Source organism: Chiloscyllium plagiosum, unplaced genomic scaffold, assembly GCF_037043375.1.
Source record: "Chiloscyllium plagiosum isolate Xiang-an unplaced genomic scaffold, Cpla_swu_hap1 HiC_scaffold_20, whole genome shotgun sequence".
NCBI classification, from domain to species: Eukaryota; Metazoa; Chordata; class Chondrichthyes; order Orectolobiformes; family Hemiscylliidae; genus Chiloscyllium; species Chiloscyllium plagiosum.
In genome coordinates, this window is record NW_028270158.1 from 15,963,742 (window position 1) to 15,988,045 (window position 24,304).

The following is a 24,304-nucleotide window of genomic DNA, read 5'->3' on the forward strand; positions in this document are numbered from 1 at the left end:
TGTATAAGAAAGGTCATTGATGAAGCAACTGAAAATGATTAGACCTTGGATCTGACCCTGAGGAACTGCTGTAATGATGTTCTGGCACTGAGAAGATCAACCTGCAACAATCACAAAATCCTAAATTGCTGTAAAAGGCTCAGCAGGTCAGGCAGCATCTGTGGAGAGAAAGTAGAGTTAATGTTTGGGTCCAGTGACCCTTCTTTAGAATGGATAGTAGCTAAGAAAAGTTGATCTTTATGTTCGAGGGAAGGGCAAGGAGTAAACTGAGGTTTTCCAGCAATTTCTGATTTTGTTTTTGATTTCCAGCATCTGGGGTTCTTGGTTTTTTTTTAAAGTAACAATCACAACTTCTCTTGTTCTCGGTATGATTCAGACCAGTGTTGAATTCTCTCCGACTCCCATTTGCTTCACATTTGCCTCGGCGTCTTGACGAAATACTCAGTCAGATGTGGCCATCATGTCGAGGGTAATCGTTCTCATGTCATCTCTGGAGTTCAACTCCCTTTTTGTTATGTTTGGACCACGTTCAATAACATGGTCAAGATCTTACCCTTAGTCACCAAAATCCATTTGGAAATGCCTTGGCAACATTTTAGTTTTGCTTGTATCTGGTTTAATCATCACCTCCAAAACAATCTCCATAATTTTAGGGCTTTAAACAATAACCTGGTTTTAAATACCCTAATACCTTGCTCTTGTCCTTTTAATCACAGAAGTGTTACCAGCACAGAAGAAGGCAATGCAGCCCATCATGTCCACATTGGCACGTTTAAAGAGCCTCTTTAATAAGAGCCTCCATGTTTTGATCATCTACTTTGACAGAGATGGTGGTGTAGTGTTAATGTCAATGGTCTGAGTAATTCATACCAACGCTTTGGTGGCATGGGTTCAGATTCCACCCTGGCAGCTTGTAGAACTTAAATTTAATTTCAATCGTTGAATCTGGAATGTAAAGCAAGACTCTGTAATGGTGACCATGACAACTATTATCCCAATTGTTGTAAAAGCCCAAGTGATTCAATCCCAAAAAGGCTTGTGAAGGAAATCTAGTTTCCTTGCCTGGCCTGCATGTGACTCCAGACCCATAGTAATGTGGCTGACCCCTAACTGCCCTCTGAAATGGCCTAGCAGGTTCCTCCATTCAAGGGCAACACTTGCTTGCTCTGCTACTGATGCCCACATCCTTTGAAAGAATACCGAGGTATCTTGCTTATGCGTAGGACATAGGTGGGGAGTATTTAGTTCAGTTAATCGAATTCCGGAAATAGTGTCAGATAATATAGTTTAGCCGAACATTAGGACCTTGCAATCTTGCCGGATAATCCGATATTCAGATAATTGAATGCCGAATAATCAAAGGTCCTCTGTATAGGAAAAGAGTAATTTGTTTCTTCAGCTGACCTTCCGGCTCCCCATCTTCCAACTTGCAGTTGGACGCTGCACTCCACATGAATCACTCTCGACAGTCTATTGGGCTATTTGACTATGCATTGTAATGGAGGTCAGTCACAACCATCTCCCATACGTAGGCTCTCTTTGGCAGGCGATACTGAGCGATAAACCAGGAATCTTAGTGAACGCTTTTTAGCAAGGAGCACTGAGGCCAGTTAAAGAAATTCTACTCTATTGGGCTTGAGCTACCACAGTCTTTTAGATAATTAAAACTGCGACCTGGATGACACCGTGCTACCCTGCGTTTTGTCTTTATTCAGTTGGTTTTGAAGGGAGGGAGATGAGTATTATTTTCCTGGAATGATAGAAGAATGGCCAGTCTAATCTGTGTGCCAGCTCTTTTGTGCAGCTATCCAATTAATCCCATTCTCCTGATCTTGCACTATAGCCTTGTAAATCTTTAAGCTTGATTTGGATATTCTTTTCTCTATGAAAGGATATAATGAGCTCAAGGCAAGCTGACTATGTTTATTTTGATGACTAATGCTACTTTGATTTGCTACAGAATGCAGCGTGTAAATTTAAGAGGAGGTGATGGCCAAGTGGTATTATCGCGGGAATGTTAATCCAGAGACCCAGGTAATGTTCTGGTGACCCAGGCTTGAATCCTGCCAAGGTAGATGGTGGCATATGGAATTCAGTAAAAATCTGGAATTAAGACTCTAAGGATGACCATGAATCGAGAGTTGGAAAAACCCATCTGGTTTCACTAATGTCCTTTGGGGAAGGAAACTGCCATCCTTACCTGGTCTGGCCTGCACATGACTCCAAACCCACAGCAATGTGGGTGACTCTTAACTGTCCTCTGGGCAATTACCGATGGGCAATAAATGCTGGCCGAGCCAGTGATGCCCATCACTGATGTGATATGTATTCAGGAGGGACATGAAAGAACATGACCATCCAGGCAGTAAATATCACAAGTTGCACTTTTATAATAAAATTACAAGTTAAAAGGACTCCGTTGAAAATTTCACATTTAGAAGAGAATAGCCAAATGTGTAATTGACGATGATAGTCCACAAAGAGAACCCAGAGTAAATAACTTCAGGTTTGTTTCAGTTTGCAATGCAACTTTGTATTCATATAGCACCTTCTAACCTAACAACACTTTCCAAGGTGCTTCATGGAAGGCTTTTACAGCATGAAACCTTAAGGATGTCTGAATGACCTGAACTATGGTGAGAAATCTGGAAGAATCCACCTTGATGTGGCACGGTGGCACAGTGGTTAGCACTGCTGCCTCACAGCGCCAGAGACCCGGGTTCAATTCCCGCCTCAGGCGACTGACTGTGTGGAGTTTGCACGTTCTCCCCGTGTCTGCGTGGGTTTCCTCCGGGTGCTCCGGTTTCCTCCCACAGTCCAAAGATGTGCAGGTCAGGTGAATTGGCCATGCTAAATTGCCCGTAGTGTTAGGTAAGGGGTAAATGTAGGGGTATGGGTGGGTTACGCTTCGGCGGGTCGGTGTGGACTTGTTGGGCCGAAGGGCCTGTTTCCACACTGTAAAGTAATCTAAAAAAAAAAAAATCTGATGTCAGGAGTAATTCATATATTTTCATTCTCCCAGTGTCTGCGTGAGTTTCCTCCGGGTGCTCCAGTTTCCTCCCACAGTCCAAAGATGTGCAGGTCAGATGGGTTGGCCATGCTAAATTGCCCGTAGTGTTCAGGGATGTGTGGGTTAGGTGCATTAGTCAGGGGAAATGTAGGGGAATGGGTCTGGGCGGAATACTCTTTGGAGAATCAGTGTGGACTTGTTGGGCCAAATGGCCTGTTTCCACACTGTAGGGATTCTATATATTAAAAAAAAATTCTGGGTATCGAGGTGACATTCTCACTCGGCATCGGCAAGACGCCTCTAAAGGTGGATTATTGTTTGTGTCCAGCCTCATTAACTGCATGTGCAGTCTCCTATCCTACCACCCGCAACAAGGAGACCACATCAAGAATTTTCAACTTGATAGTCTGAGTGGGTTCCTCCTGATTCTGACCCAAGGATCACCATCCTGGCACCAGCAGCTCTGGGCACATTCCGTGGGCAGTGACCTCTTACTATCAGATACTTTCCAGCCTCTTCACATCATTGTGGCGCCTCTCCTAGGCATTCATAGGATCCTTCTGTACTTGGAAGCTCAGGACAGACCAGGAACTATCATCGCAAGTACTGCTGCACTCTGGAACAACTCACAGATCGGACTCTGCTGCATCTTGGGGCCACTTGCTCACTCTCTCATCTCCAGCCTCCTTTGTCATTTTGCACTTTGGTCTGGTCTCCCTGCTAAAGCTGAAAATGTGTTGCTGGAAAAGCGCAGCAGGTCAGGCAGCATCCAGGGAACAGGAGAATCGACGTTTCGGGCATAAGCCCTTCTTCAGGAATGAGGAAAGTTTGTCCAGCAGGCTAAGATAAAAGGTAGGGAGGAGGGACTTGGGGGAGGGGCGTCGGAAATGTGATAGGTGGAAAGAGGTCAAGGTGAGGATGATAGGTCAGACTGGGGTGGGGGCGGAGAGGTCAGGAAGAAGATTGCAGGTTAGGAAGGCGGTGCTGAATTCGATGGATTTGACTGAGACAAGGTGGGGGGAGGGGAAATGAGGAAACTGGTGAAATCCGAGTTCATCCCTTGTGGTTGGAAGGTTCCTAGGTGGAAGATGAGGCGCTCTTCCTCCAACCGTCGTGTTGTTGTGGTCTGGCGATGGAGGAGTCCAAAGACCTGCATATCAAGATGTTGTGAAACTTGAAAGAGTGCAGAAAATATTTGCAAGGATGTTGCCAGAGGTGGAGTGTTTGAGCTATAGGGAGTGGCTGAATAGACTGGGGCTGTTTTCCCTGGAGCATCAGCTGAGTGGTGACCTTTTATAGAGGTTTACAAAAACATGAGGGGCATGGATAGGGTAAGTAGCCAAGGTTTTCTCCCCGGGGTAGGGGAGTCCAGAACTAGCGGGCATAGGTTTAAAGCGAGAAGGGCAAGATATAAAAGGGACCTAAGAGACAACCTTTTCACACAGAGGGTGGTGCGTTTATGGAACGAGCTGCCAGAGGAAGTGATGGAGGCTGGAAACATTTAAAAGGCATCTGAATGGGTATATGAATAGGAAAGGCTTAGAGGGATATGGGCCAAGTGCTGGCCAATGGACTAGATTAATTAAGGATATCTTGTTGGCTGGATGAGTTGGACCAAAGGGTCTGTTTCTGTGCTGTAACTCTTGGACTGACCCTCAGACATTAGTCATGAAGCTCACGTTTTTCTTCGTGTCAGCACAGAGCTTGTCATTAGATTAGATTAGATTACTTACAGTGTGGAAACAGGCCCTTTGGCCCAACAAGTCCACACCGCCCCGCCAAAGCGCAACCTACCCATACCCTTACGTTTACCCCTTACCTAACACTACAGGCAATTTAGCATGGCCAATTCACCTGACCTGCACATCTTTGGACTGTGGGAGAAAACCGGAGCACCCGGAGGAAACCCACACAGACACTGGGAGAACGTGCAAACTCCACACAGTTAGTTGCCTAAGGCGGGAATTGAACCCGGGTCTCTGTGAGGCAGCAGTGCGAACCACTGTGTCACCATGCCGTCATGGTCATTAGCCGGCCTCAGTCAGGGGATCCTGCTGGAGAAGTCAGGGGCAGCCTGTGATATCTGTCCAATGACTTGGACACGACCACTCAGTCAGATGCTTGAGTCAGTCTGAGACAGAATCCTACCCTTTGTAAAAGGTGGAATCACATATCGACCAAGCAAGGAAAAGACATGAACAAATCAGTTATATTTTACAACAATCATTGTTAATTCTGCCACACAGTTCTTTTTATTCACAACTCTGTTTTACGAAAAGTACGCTCAACCCCATTCCTCCAATATAATGTCGCATTGGAAGACCATTTGACCCATTGTACTGTGCCAGCTCTTTGTCATGACTGAAGCTACCAGATGTATCAATGTGACTTTCTATTGCATCAGCTGCTGTGGCAGGATTTGAACTTGTCTCCAGGTCGTTAACCTGAATTTCTGGATAACTAAGTCAAGGGACTGTACTGCTCGGGCACCATCTCCTCACGAATGGAAAAGTTCAAATAATTTTTAAAAGGAAAGTTGTGTGTTGGATTCCTTTCACTTTTTGGAATCTGAATGATCCATTGCCACAGCCAATTTCTTAGTGCCCATTGCCAATGAATAACATGGTGCAGATTGAAGCAAGTAACTCAAGCTCATTGTTTCTGTCAGCCTGGCTGGAGCACAGGAAGGGAGAGAAGTTTCACGTGAAGTGAACGTGGAAGGAAGCTGTCGAATTTGTGTTGTGTCCTGGACTGGTGACTGAGAGCCTGTGAGATGATCTCTGCTCCACATGAGAGTGTGTTGGTTACAAAAGTGGCTGGTCTAGTTAAGAAAGGTTCATTCTCATCACAAAACATTTTGGCATGATTCTTTTCTACAAAAATTGAAACCACTCATGAGTAAAGAGTATACAACTATTTTTTTTTTAAGTGCCTTTATACCTTCCAAACATTTGAGACAAGACGGGCCTTGAATTAAGCTTCTATCAAGTTTTCTTTCTGGCAGCTAGTTTAGACAGCACGACAGTCTAATTACCAAATAAACGTTTCCATTTGCGAAAAGGGCGAAAATGCCTTTAACAGATTTAAAAGCAACAAAAGAGAGCTTGCATTGGCTTGTCTGTAACAAGGAATATAGCCCTTAAGGCAATGGAGCAATGGAACTAGATATTCAACTCATCACACATAATGAGCTCCAATCTCTTTAAACTGAATAAAGTGAAGCAGATGAAGGGACATTTCTTTCCAGAGGTATTGTGGTTCTCAATTACCTCAAATGTATCAAACCTTCAGTTGACATTTGAATGAATCGTTCAACCAATTCACTTCCTATCCATTTTATTACACGGTTACCTTGTAATGGCAAATTGACTAGAGTTCCCATTCCCAACTATCAAGGTTCTTGTGCGTTACCCATAATATGCAGAAACCCTTTGTTGTATCAGCATTCAAAGTCTGATGAATTGTACAGTGCATTTAGCCATAGAGTCATACAGCACGGAAATTGACCTTTCGATCCAACCAGTCAACACTGACTGTAATCCCAAACTAAACTAGTCCCACCTGCCTGCGTTTGGCCCATATCCCTCCAAGGTTTCTTATTCATGCACTTATCCAAATGTCTTTCAACCGTTGTAACTGTGTACCTGCATCCACCACTTCCTCCGGAAGTTCATTACACATACAAACCACTGTGTGTAAAAACAAAAACAAAGTTATTGCTGAACAAAGAGACCTTGGAGTGCAGGTTCATAGCTCCTTGAAAGTAGAGTCCCGGGTAGATAGGATAGTGAATTTGGTATGCTTTCCTTTATTGGTCAGCGTATTGAGTACAGGAGTTGGGAGGTCATGTTGCAGCTGTACAGGACATTGGTTAGGCCATTTTTGGAATGTTGCGTACAATTCTAGTCTCCTTTCTATCGGAAAGATGTTGTGAAACTTGAAAGGGTTCAGAAAAGACTTATAAAGATGTTGCCAGGGTTGGAGGTTTTGAGCTAAAGGGAGAGGTTGAATAGGTTAGGGCTGTTTTCCTTGGAGCATCGGAGGCTGAGCGGTGACCTTATAGAGGTTTACAAAATCATGAGGGGCATGGATAAGATAAATAGACAAAGTCTTTTCCCTGGGATGGGGGGAGTCCAGAACTAGAGGACATTAGTTTAGGGTGAGAGGGGAAAGATATAAAAGGGGCAACTTTTTCACACAGAGGGTGGTACATGTATGGAATGAGCTGCTAGAGGAAGTGGTGGAGATGGTACAATTGCAACATTTAAATGGCATCTGGGTGGGTATATGAATAGGAAGGGTTTGGAGGGATATGGGCCGGGTGCTGGCAGATGGGACTAGATTAGGTTGGGATATCTGGTCGGCATGGATAAGTTGTTTCCATGCTGTACATTTGACTGTCTGTCTTTTTTTTTAATCTTTCACCTCTCACTTGAGAAACACCCCACCCAGGTCTTGAAATCTCCCAGAAAAGACACCTATCAATCACTTTCTCTATACCCAAAATTATTTTATAAATCTCTAAACGGTCATTCCCCAACCTCCTACGCTCAACTGAAAAAAGTCCCAGCCTCTCCTCAAAACTCGAACCCACCCCCTATTCCTAGCAACATACTGGTAAATCAACAAGAAAGTGAGGACCGCAGATACTGGAGATCAGAGTCATAGCGTGCGGTGCTGGGAAAGCACAGCCAGTCAGACAGCATCTGAGGAGCAGGAGCGTCAACATTGCAATCTGATGAAGAGCTTATGCTTGAAACGTCGAATCTCCTGCTCCTCGGATGCTGCCTGGCTGGCTGTGCTTTTCCAGCGTCACTCGTTTTGACCACATACTGGTAAATAGCCACTGAGTAACTGAGATACACAGACCAGGCAGGTTCCAGGTTTAATTCTCTGTCTTTCTAGAGATCATCAAACTCAGTTCAGGTCATAAAAACAACAGTGTGGTTGCCTACTCAAGCAGACCAGACGCTAATCAGGCCTCCGTTCCTTCTGATTAGCAGGATCAGGCCTTGATGTATTTCCTTCAGTGATGGCATAACTTGGCAGTATTCATTGACCAAACTGAGCTCTGGGAATAATGGTCTCTTGGGAAACTTTCTGTTGATCCATACAAGAGAATGGAAGTGAAGCTTCAGCTTAGCATGGAGAATATTCAGAGAGCCGTGAATAATGCTGAGCAGCATACCCGAGGAAGGATATTTTATTGGCCCAAGTGTGGAACCATAGTATCATTCTAATAAATCCCCACTGCCATGAAAGCATCCTTTGTGACCAAATGAAATTGAATCTACCTGCTAGAAGACCTTTAATTGAATCATTTCTTTAAAAAGAAACTGAAGCCACATTCCAATGACTTGAGCTCATAGCCAAAGATGCATCACTACACCCTCCACAATTCGACATCATTGAAATACAACCTATCCCTCTACAGAGATAATGACCTTGAATGAACCGCATCCTCCTAACCCACTATCACAGTGTCATAGTCACTCATCTGAATGAAGTTGAACAAACCACTTGGACAACTGGATACTGGCAGAGACCGGAATTCCCCAGAGTAACCTAATCCATGTCACCATTGGAATAGAGTGGCCTTGACCTTGGGTTGCTGTGCAGTTGAAGTGAGAAGATCATGTGACAATACAGAGCTGAAAATGTGTTGCTTCCTGTTCCCTGGATGCTGCCTGACCTGCTGCGCTTTTCCAGCAACACATTTTCAGCTCTGATCTCCAGCATCTGCAGACCTCACTTTCTCCTCATGTGACAATACAACCTTTTATTGTGGGTTTTAATTCCTGCTTTCTCTGCAGGATCAGGAAAGCTGGGGGGGAAAAAAACAAATACCGGAGAAACTCCTGTGTATCTGTAGAGAGAAAGAAAATAGTGGTAAGGCTTTGAGTCTGAAATGACTCTTGCTTCTTCTTCAGACCAGTTCAAAAGAAGAGTCCCTGGACTCAATGTTAACTCTGTTTCTGTCTCCATAGATGCTTTGTTTTTTTTTATTTTGGATTTCCAGCATCCACAGTATTTTGTATTTATTTGAAAAGTTGAAGGAACAAGTTTCAGAGTGGGTTCTGTCCTTTTTTATTTTTCTCTCCTCTGTCTCCCTCTGCAAACCAACCCCCCACCACCACCCCTCTCTATATGCCCTCCATTCACACTCACTCCCTCTCTCTCTCTGTCTCTCTCTCTCTCTCTTCCCCTGCCCCTTCATATGGAGCAACAGGGTTGACATTTCAACTCCTGAATGTTAACTCGGTTTCTCTGTCCACTTCTGTTTTTGCTTGTTTCAGATCTCCGGCAAGCTTTATCTCTGTCAAGCTGCCTAAGAATCTTATAAAAGATGTGAATCCCTGCAATGGACTCAGACTTTGTCTGTTTAACCAAAATGAAACATTTGGTGAAGGAAGTTCTCCACAAGGAAGCTTCTAAAATCAAATGGAAAGCATGAATTCATGGTTAGGAAAGAATAGCAACATCCGTTTGGTGTTAATTAAAATCGCACTGAGAACATGAGCTAGGTTTTGCTTTGTTGTTCAAGCTCATTATGCTTCAGTTCTACATACAGTTCAGCACGGTGGCTCAGTGGTTAACACATTGCTGCCTCACGGCAGGGGTCATGATTCAATTCCAGCCCGTCTGTGTGGTTTACACATTCTACCCCCCCCCCACCCTGTCAGCGTTGGTATCCTCCCAGTGCTCCGGTTTCCTCCCACAGTCCAAAGATGTGCAGGTTGGGTGGCTTAACCTTGCTAATTTACCCAAAAAGTGTGGTGCTGGAAAAGCACAGCCAGTCAGGCAACATCCGAGAAGCAGGAGAGTCGACGTTTCAAGCAGAAGCTCCTCATCAGGCATGAGAAGCTTATGCTCAAAACGTCGACACTCCTGCTTCTCAAATGCTGCCTGGCTTGTGCTTTTGCAGCACCACCCTTTTTGACTGATGTCCAGCAACTGCTGTCCTCACTGTCTTCTAAATTACCTATAGTGATGTGTAGGTTAGGTGAGTTAGCCATGGAGGTGCAGGGTTACAGGGAGGGGGTGGGTCTGGACAGGATGCTGTTTGGAGGGTCAGTGTGAATTTAATGGGCTGAATGGTCTGCTTCTGCACTGTAAGGATTCTATGATTCGACAGTGCTTGTGGCTGGTGTATTTATCCCAGAACTACTGAATTGACCAAGAAACTTTAAATGAGTGTGGAATAACTTCTACTCCATGGGTGCTGTGGCTGGTGCCCGCTTTGCAACAAGGCTACATATACATATTAGTTTGTTTTGACACCTTTTACAAGCTGCCCTGATTACATTGAACTTTAACCTTTGAATAGTAGTTGTAAGTTTCCTCGGTTTGTAAAACAGAGCAGACAAATGTTGTTTTAAAATGGCCATAAAACTAGTAGTGAGTACAGTACTGCCCAGGTATAAGCTTCTTAAATTGGTGTGAAATACAGAGCATAATGCTTGTCTATCAAGTCAGAGGTTGTGCTTAGTGATGCTGGAGTTGAATTTTGTGCAGGACCATAACGGGCATTTGTGCAAAATTCCTTTGTGCCTTATTTCATAATGGGGCTGTTGGCCAATTTAGTTTTTAAAAGATAATGGCTTTTAAATTTTAAAGAACAAAGAATTGATTTGCAGATGTGCTTACACAGTGGAGCTACATTTTGATTAAATCGGTCAAGAACCAAAATGTAGTTTCCAATTTAGAATTTGTAAAATAGAGTTTGATTTTTTTTTTAGAACCACACCTGTACATCATAACATGTTGTTCTTCATTTTTTTTACCAATGTTTTGGTTGGGATCCGTCACAGGTCAGATTTCTTATTTTCCATTGTGACAGCAGATTCCTGGGCTCTTAGTAAAACTTTACTTGAGATGGATGGGGTGCTCATCTTGCATATTTCGTGGGTTTAAGAAGGCTTTCCAGGTTCTGTACTTCAATGCAAGAAGATAAAGAAAACATTCAACACTTCCAGCTGTTCTCACCCCAGTTTTATAACCTGGCCACTCCCTAAGCCAGGAATTTATAAGCAGCTGCCAATCTACAAAAACCTGCCGCCAAAATGACCCTGTAATTGACTTCAGGGTGTGCCTATTTAAACCACACTTCCAGAGGCAGTACCTGAGCAAGTGGCATTAAAGACAACAGACAGGAGTTAAACACTGACCTTATTGTTGCAGCTAACCTGACAATTGCACCACTCACTAGCTGATCTCCCATATCACTGCTTGCAGGTAATGTTTCACAAAAGCCTTTTACTTAATCCCAATAATGTACACAATCGTCTCCCAACCCCCAATCAAACCTTGAGTTAGAAACGTTTTAAACATAAAGGCAGCAATTAATTCAAATAACCTTAGAACCAGTAGTTAACTTTGCCTCAGAGAAAGGCAGCCTGGATGTTTCCTCTGATCCAGAACAATCCACAGAATCATAGCTCGACTCAGTACGGGCCTTTTGTCTCTCTGTTAAATCAGGGCAATGACTTAACTCTTTCAAAGGTGAATCTTGTGACAAACAATGCCAAAATTGTCCAGGAATGTCTTTCCACAAAATGTAGGACTAATTGAATCCAGTCAGTCACTGTCCCATCAGTGCACTCTTAAATCATTAGGAAAATAATGGAAGGTAGTGCTATCAAGTAGCACTCACTTAGCAATATCCACACCAAAGATCTGCAGCTTAAGTGGGTTGACCATATTACATTGCCCATAGTGTCCAGGGATGCACAGGCTAGATGAATTAGTGATGGGAAATGTAGGGTTATAGGATAAGGGGTGTGGGTGCAATGCTGTTCAGAGGGTCAGTGTGGACTCAATGGGCTGATTGGCCTGCTTCCACTCTGCAGGGATTCAATGATTCTATGAATATTCTGCTCACTGACGGAACTCCACTATCAGGACCACTCTAGTCCTGACCCCATTACAACCTTGGCCCAAACCAGAATAGAAGAGCTGAACTCCAGAGGTGAACTGAGATCGAATGTCCTTGACATCAAGGCCACATTTAACCAAGTGTGGCATTGAGTAGCCCTAGCAAAAGTGGAATCTGTGGGAAACAAGGGGAAACTCTCTGCTGGTTGGGGGTCTTATATATGGCATAGAAGAAAGATGGTTGTGGTTGGAGGTCTGTCATATCAGCTCCAGGACATCTCTGAAGGAGTTCCTCAGGTTAGTGTCCTAGGCCCAACCGTCTTCAGCTACTTCAGCAATAACCTTTTCTCCAAGATAAGGTCAGAAATGGGAATGTTCAGCAGCATTCACCACTCCTCTGACAATGAAGCAGTCCGTGTTCAAGTCAGTAAGAGCTGGACAACATTTAAGCCGAGTCTGATAAATAGCAAACAACAGTTTACACCACAGAAATGCCAGACAATGATCATCTGCAGCAAGACAGAATCTTAGTATCTCCCCCGGCACTATGGTCACTGCCCACATGCAGTGAAGTAATTTTTAAAATTTATCCCTGAATATTTCTGTAGCATCATGTACTCTTTCACAATGTAATAAAGTAATATTTTAGAGTCTATGAGCTGCTCCATAAGCATGTAACCATAATGACCTGGATTTTGCAATTGTCATTACGGAGAAATGATTGTAATTTTCTGCATTCACAAGCACACAGCACATGGCGAAAATAATAAACTATGGAAATCCAGGAGATGCTGGCAGTGTTGTTCTGCTCTTTTATGCAGTGTGTTGAATTTCTAATGGGTAGAACTCTTTAAAATCACTTGGGTTAATGTCTTACATTCTAACCTTGCTCAGCCAACACCAAAACTTGGTATGCCTTGTTGAATGGTGATTATCTAGGTTTTTAAGTGTTGGAATTACCTATGAACAACCTCTCCCACCCGGAAAATTAATTTTATGCTCATGAAATGTCTAATTTCTCTATTGTAATATTTCCACAGGGTTCAATTATTTTAATGTCAATATTCAATACACTAATTGGCTTGCGCTCATCAGGCGATTTCACACGAATACCAATTTAGGGGGAGAAAACAGCTTTTATACTGTATGAGAGGACAGTGCTGAGTGTTTGGAAAGTCCGCTCTGATCGAGGTATTGCCATAGAGGATGCACCAATTAATGATTGGCAGTTCACTGCCATGCTATTCTCTTTAATTTGAAATGTTTGTGAATAGTCCTGATGCGTGGAAAACAGAAGGCTTCAGCAACAATTCTTTAAGTTTGTGCTTTTTCAGGTTCCTCTGTGAATGTCCAGTCTTTACTTGTCTCTATGAAATTATTAAAAGTGATAATCAGTGTTGTTCTGAAGAAGGGTCACTGGACCCGAAAAGTTAACTCTCTTTCTCTCCACAGTTTCTACCAGACCTGCTGAATTTTTCCAGCAAGTTGTTTTGTTTGTGATGAATACATTTTGCAAAGATATGATTCTGCAGACGGTGGAAATCTGAAATAAAAACAAAGCTAGCTGGAATTAATCAACAGGTCAGGCAGAAACAAAGGGACTGGAATAGGCCATTCAGCCCATTGACTCTGTCCTGGCAATTAATACAATTATAGCTGATTGATTGAATCCTTCTATGCCTGTTACTAATCCCATCTTTATAATGCTATCAATCTCTAATCTAAACATCTCCACCAATTTAACTTCCCTTTGAAGGGGAAGTGATTACCTAGCATTATTGCTGGTCTGTTAATCCAGAGATTCAGCTAATATTCTGTGGACCCAGGTTCAAATCCTGTCATTGCAGGGCAGTTGCTTTGGAATTCAATTTTTTTAAAAATCTGGAGTTAAGGATCTCGTGATGACCATGAAACAATTGGGGATTGTTGGAAAATCCACCTGGTTCATTAATGCCCTGTAGAGAGGGAAACTACTATCCTTACCTGGTCTGGCTGACACATGACTCCAAACCCACAGCAATGTGGTTGACTCTTAACTGCCCCCAAGGTAATTAAGGATGAGCAATAAATGCTGGCCTAGGCAATGATGCCTTCATCTATGAATTAAAAAAAACATACTCAACATCTGAGCTCTTTGTGGTAGAGAATTTCATAACCCTCTGTGTAAAATGTTTTTCCTTATTTCAGACTCTCATGCCATCTCTTTTTATAGTTCACTTGTACCCCTTTTCTCCACAACCAGAGGGAACTACTTATCCACATCTGCTATGTCAATCCCTTTTAGTAAATGTTAAAAGTAAAATGCTATTGATGCTGGAAATCTGAATCAAGCACATTAAATGCTGGAGAAATTCCGAAATCCCCTTTTTAAGTATTTTGTAAGTTTTTCAATGAGATCACCACCTCTCATCCTGCAAAACTCTAGAGACTACAAGCCCAGTTTGTCCGTGCTTTCTTCACAGGATCGCCAACCATCCTGGGAACAAATCTGTGAACCATGTGGAGTCTTTTTTTTCCCTACAGGGGAAGGAACAGAATTAATGTTTGGATGATTTTTAACTCAATCACAATTGTCTCTTTGAAAGGTCATTGAACTGCAACATTTAACTCTCTTTAGTGATGCAGTCAGGCCGGTTGAGTATATCCAATGTTTCTTTTAGATGTAATTTTACTTCCTCATTGCTGAGTGTCCACACCTGTCTCTGTAATTGACTGTTAAACGGGATGGAGTACAAAGATTCCCTCCAAGTAAAGACAGAAGCGAATGAATGGTCTGAGAAATTAAATCCTGGGCATCGAGATCGCAGAATCAGCTGGGGGTGGCTTTCCTTTGAGGTCAGCAGTGCACGGCACCACTTTGCTGTTCACTGTAGAATCCAGGCCGTGATCATTCACTTGCAAGATTTCTACCATGCAGGGCTTTGAGAATGCATGAATCCATACATTGTCACTGTGTGATTTCGTTGAGTTCCTAACTGAGGAGACTATGATGCACCAATTTGGCTCAATTACGTGGGAAGGTTTTATGAATGCAAACTGAATCTCTCTCACCCAGAGGAACTCACTGCCTGTAAGGCTGGTCGAGGCAGAAACCCTCATTTGGAAGTGCATTTACAATATACAGACAAGGCTATGGGACAAGTGCCGGGAAATGGGGACAGAATAGTTAGGTGCTTATTTTTTTTACTGGTGTGGACTCAGTGGGCTGTAGGGCCTTTTTCTGTGCTATCAACTTCTGACACTATGACACACTATGCACTCAGTAAATGCTAGCCTGTGATGTCCACATCCCATGAATGAATCTTTGTTTAAAATAAAAAAGCAGCTCTCTGTTTTTCACAGTTGATTGAAGGTGAAATTGGCCTTTGGTGCTAATGTTAGTGAACAGGCAGGCTGGTTAGATAGGTGGTCCACTGAGTTCCAGTCTTACCTTCCGTTCACTGTGAGTAGATTCCACTCAAAATTATTAAGCTCCGGGAAACAACTTTTTGCAACCTTGTAGCTTCGTGACATCATCCCAGAGGCTCAAGTCACAAAGTTTTGACATAATTTTTCCAGATGAGTGACTAGTTAGTTGCCTGAGATGTGTTTGGTGAAGTGCTGGAGCAACAGTATGACTGAACCTTGGCTGCTTGTACAAATAGAGCCACTTCAAACCTGCTCGTTGTTTGTAACAACACTTATAAGCTGGTCGTATTACTGTGTGTGTAGCAGGGCATGGACAGCTTCTCACTATGGGAGAGTGCACCTCCCACTGACCATACACACTCACCAGGAGCCATATGTTTTTCCTTTTTGCAGGATGTCCCAGACTGGCCTGTGGAATCCATTATCAACCTGCCCAGCCCTGGAGGGTTGCCTGGGGTGGGGGGAGTGGGGACAGAGGTCAGCTTTGCCAGTCTAAAAGGAGCATCCAGCCTCTTGGTGTTCCCTGACCTGACTTGCTACAGGTCTTCCCACAGAACTCTGCACCTAAACTCATGAAGCACATCTTGAGAGGACCCAGCACCATAATAAGATCAGGTCTGACCCCTAAAGCCCTGCAGATCCAAGATAAGGGATCAGTTGTCGGCAGCAATGTAAACATCTTTCTAGGGCCCCATCCCTTATGCCAATGAATAGGAAATGGGGAGTTTCTTCACTTTTCATAGAATCCCTGCAATGTGGAAACAGGCCATTTGGCTCAACAAGTCCACACTGAACCTCGGAAGAAAAACCCACCCAGACTCATTCCCCTACCCTATATTTACCCCTGACTAACGCACCTAACTTACACATCCCTGAACTTTATGGGGCAATTTAGCAGAGCAAATTCACCTCCCCTGCATATCTATGGATTGTGGGAGGAAACCCAGACAGACAGGGAGAATGTGCAAACTCCACACAGACAGTCGCCTGCGGAATTGAACCAGGGTCCCTGGTGCTGTGAGGCAGCAATGCTAACCAATGAGCCACTGTGCTGCCCCTTGTTACGACCCGTCCTGTAAAGTATTCATATTCTATATAAAACGTTTTATTTTTAGCAAGACTTAAAATGGTCTAACACTTTGAATTGCTAAAATATATATAGTTACTGTAAATAAGCTCTACACTATTTCTGACACTTCAAAGCATCATTTGCATGTTGTATGTTATTTGCACAAATAATGTCATAAAATAAGGAGAAAGTGAGGACTGCAGATGCTGGAGAGTCAGAGTCAAAAAGTGTGTTGCTTGAAAAGCACAGCAGGTCAGGCAGCATCCGAGGAGCAGGAGAGTCGATGTTTCGAGTGTAAACTCTTCATCAGGAATGTCATAAAACCGTCTCGTAGAGCTAAGTCCGAGGAAATCTGACTTTATCCAGAGCATGAAGAAGCAGAAACTGGGGCAAATGCAGTCTGGAATAGTCCCGTGTGGGTTTGCTGGTGGGGTCTCTGGTGTGAGATGTGGAAAGTAAATGTCATTCAGGCTGGGGTCTGTGGTAACTTGCTGTTTCTATATGATAGGCTTTTTTCCATGAAAGACTTCATAAGGACATTTAAAAGTGTTAATTGTCCATCAATGCAGTGACACACCCTCATATATTAAAAGCAAAAGTTAAGTTTGACACCATTTGTATATGTTTCCAAAGTAATTAGGATTAACCAAGATGTTCACAAATGTTAACCCACCCCTCTCCGCCTTCCGCAAAGACCGTTCCCTCCGTGACTACCTGGTCAGGTCCACACCCCCCTACGACCCACCCTCCCATCCTGGCACTTTCCCCTGCCACCGGAGGAACTGTAAAACCTGTGCCCACACCTCCTCCCTCACCTCTATCCAAGGCCCTAAAGGAGCCTTCCACATCCATCAAAGTTTTACCTGCACATCCACTAATATCATTTATTGTATCCGTTGCTCCCGAAGCGGTCTCCTCTACATTGGGGAGACTGGGCGCCTCCTAGCAGAGCGCTTTAGGGAACATCTCCGGGACACCCGCACCAATCAACCACACGGCCCCGTGGCCCAACATTTCAACTCCCCCTCCCACTCAGCCGAGGACATGGAGGTCCTGGGCCTCCTTCACCGCCGCTCCCTCACCACCAGACACCTGGAGGAAGAACGCCTCATCTTCCGCCTCTGAACACTTCAACCCCAGGGCATCAATGTGGACTTCAACAGTTTCCTCATTTCCCCTTCCCCCACCTCACCCTAGTTCTAAACTTCCAGCTCAGCACTGTCCCCATGACTTGTCCGGACTTGTCCTACCTGCCTATCTCCTTTTCCACCTATCCACTCCACCCTCTCCTCCCTGACCTATCACCTTCATCCCCTCCCCCACTCACCCACTGTACTCTATGCTACTTTCTCCCCACCCTCACCCTCCTCTAGCTTATCTCTCCACGCTCCAGGCTCACTGCCTTTATTCCTGATGAAGGGCTTTTGCCCGAAACGTCGATTTCGCTGCTCGTTGGATGCTGCCTGAACTGCTGTGCTCTTTCACTAATCCAGAATCTGGTTTCCAGCATCTGCAGTCATTGTTTTTACCTCTATGTTTTATTGTTGGGCTAGTTTTAACTTTGAATTTAAAAAAAGTATAATTTGAGCTGGCAAAATTGATAGTTGGGCTAAATTACATTGCTCAGATTTCAGTCATCACTTTTCAGTTCCTCTGGTATGGGATATTTTGTTGGTATTGACAAGTTAAGTTAATAGGGACATATATATCTTTTGAATGGAGTTTTTTGTGCACTTAGTTTTATAATTAATCACATTTTGTGTAAGGAAAATACACTGCCTGGGATTTGTAGATTAGTAATAATGTTTTGTCCTGACTTGCCTGGTTTGAATAGATATAGTAGATGTTCCCTATTTCTGTTTTGTATATTACCACACAGAACCCCAAACAGATGTATGCTGCATGTAGAAGCCTTCCTATTAATCTTCAGTGTCACAAATACATGGCTGTACCTAGCACTAGACACTGAATTTCTTATGACCTAATACTGGACTTATTAATCACTGACCCCAAACGCTTCGGAGCTGTCTGATTGTGTGTGCATAGCAATCATCACTGAGAGAACACTCCAAGACACATGATGCCACAAGAAAAAGGAATTGGAAAGTTTTATAAAGTACATTGTTGCTAAGTGGTGAAATGTGCTCAAAATAAGGACGATGCTCGACATGGCAGAATATAAAGAAGGTTCCAGCTTCATTCATAAAATAAATCCAAGGCCTGTATGAACATTGTGTAATAACTGAGGATTGCTGAGAGAAGGCCCATTTTGTCAAGGTTTTTGCCTTGCATTCGCCAGCAGTGCTGAAGCCCTGTACCTACAATAAGCGTGATAATTGTTTACAAATCCACAGTGATCCTGTAAAGCTTCAGACAATGAGCACTTATCATGGAAGGAATACTGAGAATATTTTAAACTAAATCCTCTTAATTTTACATTTCAATTGAAAATAGTAATGAAGGTCTCTTATCCTATACACAAGCCCTGAGTATCAGTTGAGTCACATTTTTTTATAATGTATGATCTTGCTCGTGTTTATTTAAACAACAAAGCATTTTGTAATTTATTTATTTTTATATGTCAACAGCTCTGAAACGGTCTTTTGAGATTGACGATGTGGATGACGGATCATCATTATCTCCAACTTCTCCACTGAACACTCCTTTTCATCCTGCTCCAGCATCTGTATTGTCATCCAAGGTCACTGAAAGCTTTGTCACCAGTACGCCCTCTCCACCCTCTTATCACATGAGGATCGGGAGGAGTTCAAGTTCAATACCGGGGGCTGGTTCATCTCAGAATAGAAAAGTTACTTCAAGCCAATCCTTTAATCAAGGGTCCAAGCCACTTCCCAGAGCCAATGGAAATACGGCAGTCTCTTTAGCTTACGTCTCTTCCTTCCAAAACAAAACCAATCCAAATGGCTTCCCTCAGTCTTCCAGAGCGGATTTTGAGATTGACCGGATGCATGGTTCGACATCCAGCCTTGTGTATCCATCGCCTTCAAAATCCAACTCTTTGTTGACCCCACTTCAAAGTTCGCTGAGACGCAATGATTCGGGTACTAAAGCAAACCATGTATCTTCCCCAACTTTGAAGAAATACTCTTCGCAGGGCAATGTGTTCCCCTCAGTAGTCCATCCTTCTGTGATCTCTGCCAACGTAGGCACAGCCAATCATGGTTCCATGCCAGCTCTTGATCTCCATATTGCTGATGAAGACCTCACCGTGGAGAACAAACCAGCATTCAATCCATTGCTCAAGACAGATGCAGCTCCGCACTCCACGCTAAGGTCTCAACTCTCTCAATGTGGCCAAGTACCCAAAACAAGGATAGGACTGAAAGAGGAGCACATCACTTTGGCTGACACACTCTCCAGTTTACGATTGAATTCTATATCAAATCAGCGAGAACAGAGATCTGTACCTAATGATTCGTTTTCCATCAGTCTTCGCGACACCATGAATACAGCTCTGGGGAGCGTGATTCCAGCTGATGACCCTACAGCAAGATCACAGCCGAGATCACAAACCAGCCAGACTGTAACAAGTATCAGCTCATCCCCGGTTCCCTTGACAAGATCGAAACAGGGTGTTTCGTTTGTCTCTGTGCGGAGTAACGTGCAACAATCTGGAGAATCCACTCCCTCTGCTATGAATGTAGAGTCCAGCTCTCAATCCATGCATGAGATGCTTCCAATCAGGCTGGTGACCCAGCCACAATTAGCTCCTCCTCATACCTCTGTGCCAGAGTTCAAAACAAAGCTAATGCAGGACTCTAGACCACATGAGGATCCAGTGTTATCTCCTCAGACAAAGGAAAGTCTTCGATCTGAGATGAAGACACCTCCTGCCTTCTCAAAATCAACTAAAGTCGGGATAAACTGTCTCAATCGTGACTATCAACCAACAGCGAGTCTCTACCACGATGAGAAAGTGGAGAAGGGAATGCCGGATCTAAGCTTTGAAACAGAAGTCAACATGCAGCTCAAGAAGCAAGGTAAGATCTAGCTTTTCAACAATTGTAAAGCTTTAGTATCTTATTGTTTTATATTGAAAGCATAAAATACTTCACTGATTTCACATTCAAATAATTGTTGTTTCATATATCAGGACTTGTCTTTTGAGAAAAACCAACAATTCAGTTTTAATTGGAAAAGACTGCAAATTAAGGTTAATTGTTTTCAAAATGGCCAACCACCATATGCAACGTGCCTTAAATTGCCCTCCATGTGTGTGGAAGGAGATTGAGAGCAGCCTTGTATCAAATATCCTGCTGACCCTTGCTGTGATGACTGAAACTGGGACCAGAAAAGCTTTGCAAGGAAGGAGAAAAGAAGAAAGATTTGACTGATAAATTATTGTGAGGTGTACTCGAGAGGGAGGTTGGGATTTTTATTTAGGTATGAAAGGCATCAAAGTGTATAGAGAAAACTGTGGCCAGAAAAATGATGTCAAGTTAGAGGCAACCATGTTCATATCAAATGGCTTGAGGGACCAAATGGCCTACTTCTGCTTTTAGTTTCTAAGATGTAAAACCTTTGTGCTTAGTACATCAAGCTTTCATTGCAAATTTTTGAGTGGCTTTTTTTTGTTTTAGCATTGTCTTTGTTTTTAAAGGAATTTGCTTAGATTCTATGAACCATAGAAACACTACTGCAGCAAAACAATTTAGCCTGTTAAGGGGATGGATAAAGGGGAACTTTCAGACATGGATTTCGAAAAAGTGTTTGGTAAGGTTTCATGTCAAAGATTGCTGCACAAGAAGAGAACACAGGATGTAAGTAAAAACATTGATAAATGATTGGTTAGCTAACAGGAAAGGGAGGTGATAATGGTATTATTGCTTGACTATTAATCCACAAATCCAGGCAGTGTTCTCAGTTTGAATCCTGCCAAAGCAGATTATGGAAGTTTAATTTCATAAGAATCCGGAATTAAGGGTCAAATGATGACCCAGAAACTGAGGAAAAACCCATCTGGTTCACTGATGTCCTTTTTAAGGAAGGAAATTTGCTGTCCTTACCTGATCTGGTCTACATATTTTAGAATTTAGATTTAGGTTTTATTGTCACATGTACTCAAGTACAGGATGCAAGATAAATGTTGCCACATAGATCATCTAGTACCTAATGTGGTTGACTCTTAACTGCCCTCTGTGCAATTAGGGATAGACATTAAATGCTGACCTGGTCTAGCCAAAGAGGCCAGATTCCTGTGAATGAATAGAAGAAAAGGAAATGGAGAGTGGAGATAAATAGATCTTTCAGTTTGGCAAGCTGTAACTAATGGAGAGCCAGGTGGATCAGTACTGAGACCTGAACCATTTACAATTTATATCAGTGACATGGGCAAAGGGACTGAAAATTGGTAAGAAATTAAGCTGTGAAGATAGCTGAAAATCTCTGCAGAGGGGTATAAATATAATTGAGAGGGAGCAAAAAAGATTGGCAGCCAAAGTTTTTATTGTGGATAGATGTGAACCTGACTATTGTAGCAGGAGGAGTAGACAAGTAACATATTCTTTTAATGGGGAGTAGGTACTGAACTCTAAGGTCCAGAGGGATGTGGATCGTCATATATGAATCACCTGAAAATAGTTGCAAAAGCAGCATGTGATTAAAATGGCAAATGGAATAGTTTATTACAGGAGAACTGAAGTATAAAACTGGAAATGTTTTGCTACGTCAAGAGAGCATTAGTAAGGTGGCATCTTGGAATGCGATGTACAATTTTGGTCTCCTATTTGCATCCTTTCTTAAATAATGTTAAGAGGTACTTCACAGAGGATGTTCACTTGATCTGATGGGGATGGGCATTAGCTCATGACAAATTGTCAGACGTTTCCTGGGCCTCTCTTCATTGGAATTTAGAAGATTAAGAGGTGATCTGATTTAGTCATGTAATGTGATTTAGATTGGAAACTGCGAGGGTGTTTCTTTGAGAGAGGCTGGAACTGGAGGTCAGAGCTTAAGAATTCGAGGTCTCCCTATTAATGAGGGTGATTTTCTTTCTTGTTGTTATATGTAACTCGCTTCCCAGAAAGCAGTGGTGGCTGGGTAATTTAATTTATTTGACGTAGAGGAAAGTAGATTTTCGTAAGAAAAGGCAGTCAAGGATTCTGGAGCGCTGAGGGAAATGTAGAATTGGGGGCCCCAACCAGGCCGGCCATGACCTTAGTGAATGGCGGAACAGGTGGTTAGAAGCCTTTTTATATTCAATCATACAATACAGAAGAGGCCCATCAGCCCATCGGGTCATATCTGCCAAAATACACTCAGCTATGCTAGTCCTACTTTCCCATACTAGGCCCAGAACCTTAAATGTAATGGCATTTCAAATCCTTATCAAAGTACTCTTTTAAAGGTTGTGATATTTCTCACCTTAACTACTCTCCCAGGTAGTTCATTCCAGATTCCCACCTCTGGGTGAAAAGGTTTTTCCTCAAATTCCTTCAAAATCTTGCAGAATTTAAACCAGCAGATTCTTTGAGCTGAAAATGCTTCCGTGCAATGGTTATTGAGGCTATTACAAGAAGAGAATAGGTGAATATTTGTAAAGGCAGGATTATGAAGACGGGGGAAAGAAAGCGGGAAATGAGATTAATTAGATTCAGCTGAACGAGCACAAGCTCAATAGGACAGATGGTCTGTTTTGCAATAATTCTATGATTTAAAGATTTTAAGGGGTGTTGCTCTGCTGACATGAGTGCCAATTCCTGTTAATTTTGAAAGTATTTAACTCAGTACATCACTTTAAAGTTTCACAATTTTAAAAATGCTTTTATTTAACATTTTCTCATTTTATTACAAAAAATGTTGCATTCTTTGTGCAATAATTTGACAAATTAGTCAGTGATTATAAAGTAAATATACTCATGGTGTTCAACATAAATGAAGAGCTCCTGTTAAGACCTGTTGTCTGAAACTATGGATGGAATTAATGTTTTGATTAAAAATGAGGTTTCATTTTTTTCTAATGCATCATTTTATTCTGGCATTGATAAATTAGTTTTGCAGCTAAAAGAGCCATTTTTGAGTAGTACAGCTGAATGTTTTAATCACCTCTGTCACAGATGTTTACATACGGTTTTAACTTCTAGTTGCAGTAGTTTATTTTCATGTCACTTACCTTTTCATGTATGTTTTTAAACTTGTGATATGTTGGTCGTAAGAGTGGGACCTTTCCAACCTAAAACGATAGACTAGTGTGTCCTAAACAAACTCAATAGTGGCCTTCAAAAAAAGGTTGGATAAATATTTGAAGGATAAAACATTGCAGAAGGATCAGGAATGAGCAGATGTGGTGGAATGGGGCAGCTGGCTGGATTGCCTTTTGAATTTGTTAATATAGAACCAATGGACTGAGTAGGAAATCTTGAAGTGATCACAGGGTCATTCTACAAAGTGACTGCAACATTGCACCTCCTTCCTGACTGCAGGTTTGCAATGCATACCTTGTTTAAAAAAAGGTGATCTATCTGTGGTTAGTGTGTACGTGCTGCAACTTCACAACTTGCTGCTTTGATCATGATAAAAATAAGGAGCTATGATCGATTCCAGTACGTAACAGCTGGTGTCAGCCACAGTTTGCTCGTTCTGGATATGTGATAAGGTGTGCTAACTTTTAACTTCAATATTTACGAGATGAAGCAAGCATGCTGACTACAATCCTATAAAAATGGAAGGAAAGCAGACTTATCTGAAAATGACAGATTTTGTAAGTATCTTCCATCTAAGGCATCTTTGTCATTTATTAATATTTTAGGCTTGGGAAAAAGTGGAACTGAAATATTTTAGTACGATATGTGACAAGTGAAACACTTTTCTGATTTAGTTTTGTTACTGTCTTTTTTATATAATGCTAATTTGTGACGTTTTTGTTTTGGATGAGCAGCTAGATATACAGAATTGGTACCAATTGGTTTTTGAATTTTGTGTTT

At 42.5% G+C, this 24,304-nt stretch overlaps 1 protein-coding gene across 2 annotated transcripts in view; it reads left to right on the forward strand.

Moving 5' to 3' along the window:
- LOC122560826 (uncharacterized) overlaps nt 1-24,304 on the forward strand; it is a 422,053-nt gene that overhangs the window by 24,260 nt on the left and 373,489 nt on the right. For both annotated transcript variants that reach the window (XM_043711961.2, XM_043711962.2), the window contains exon 2: nt 18,950-20,362. In XM_043711961.2, coding sequence (XP_043567896.2) covers nt 18,950-20,362 — 1,413 coding nt within the window. The remainder of the gene's footprint in view (nt 1-18,949; nt 20,363-24,304) is intronic.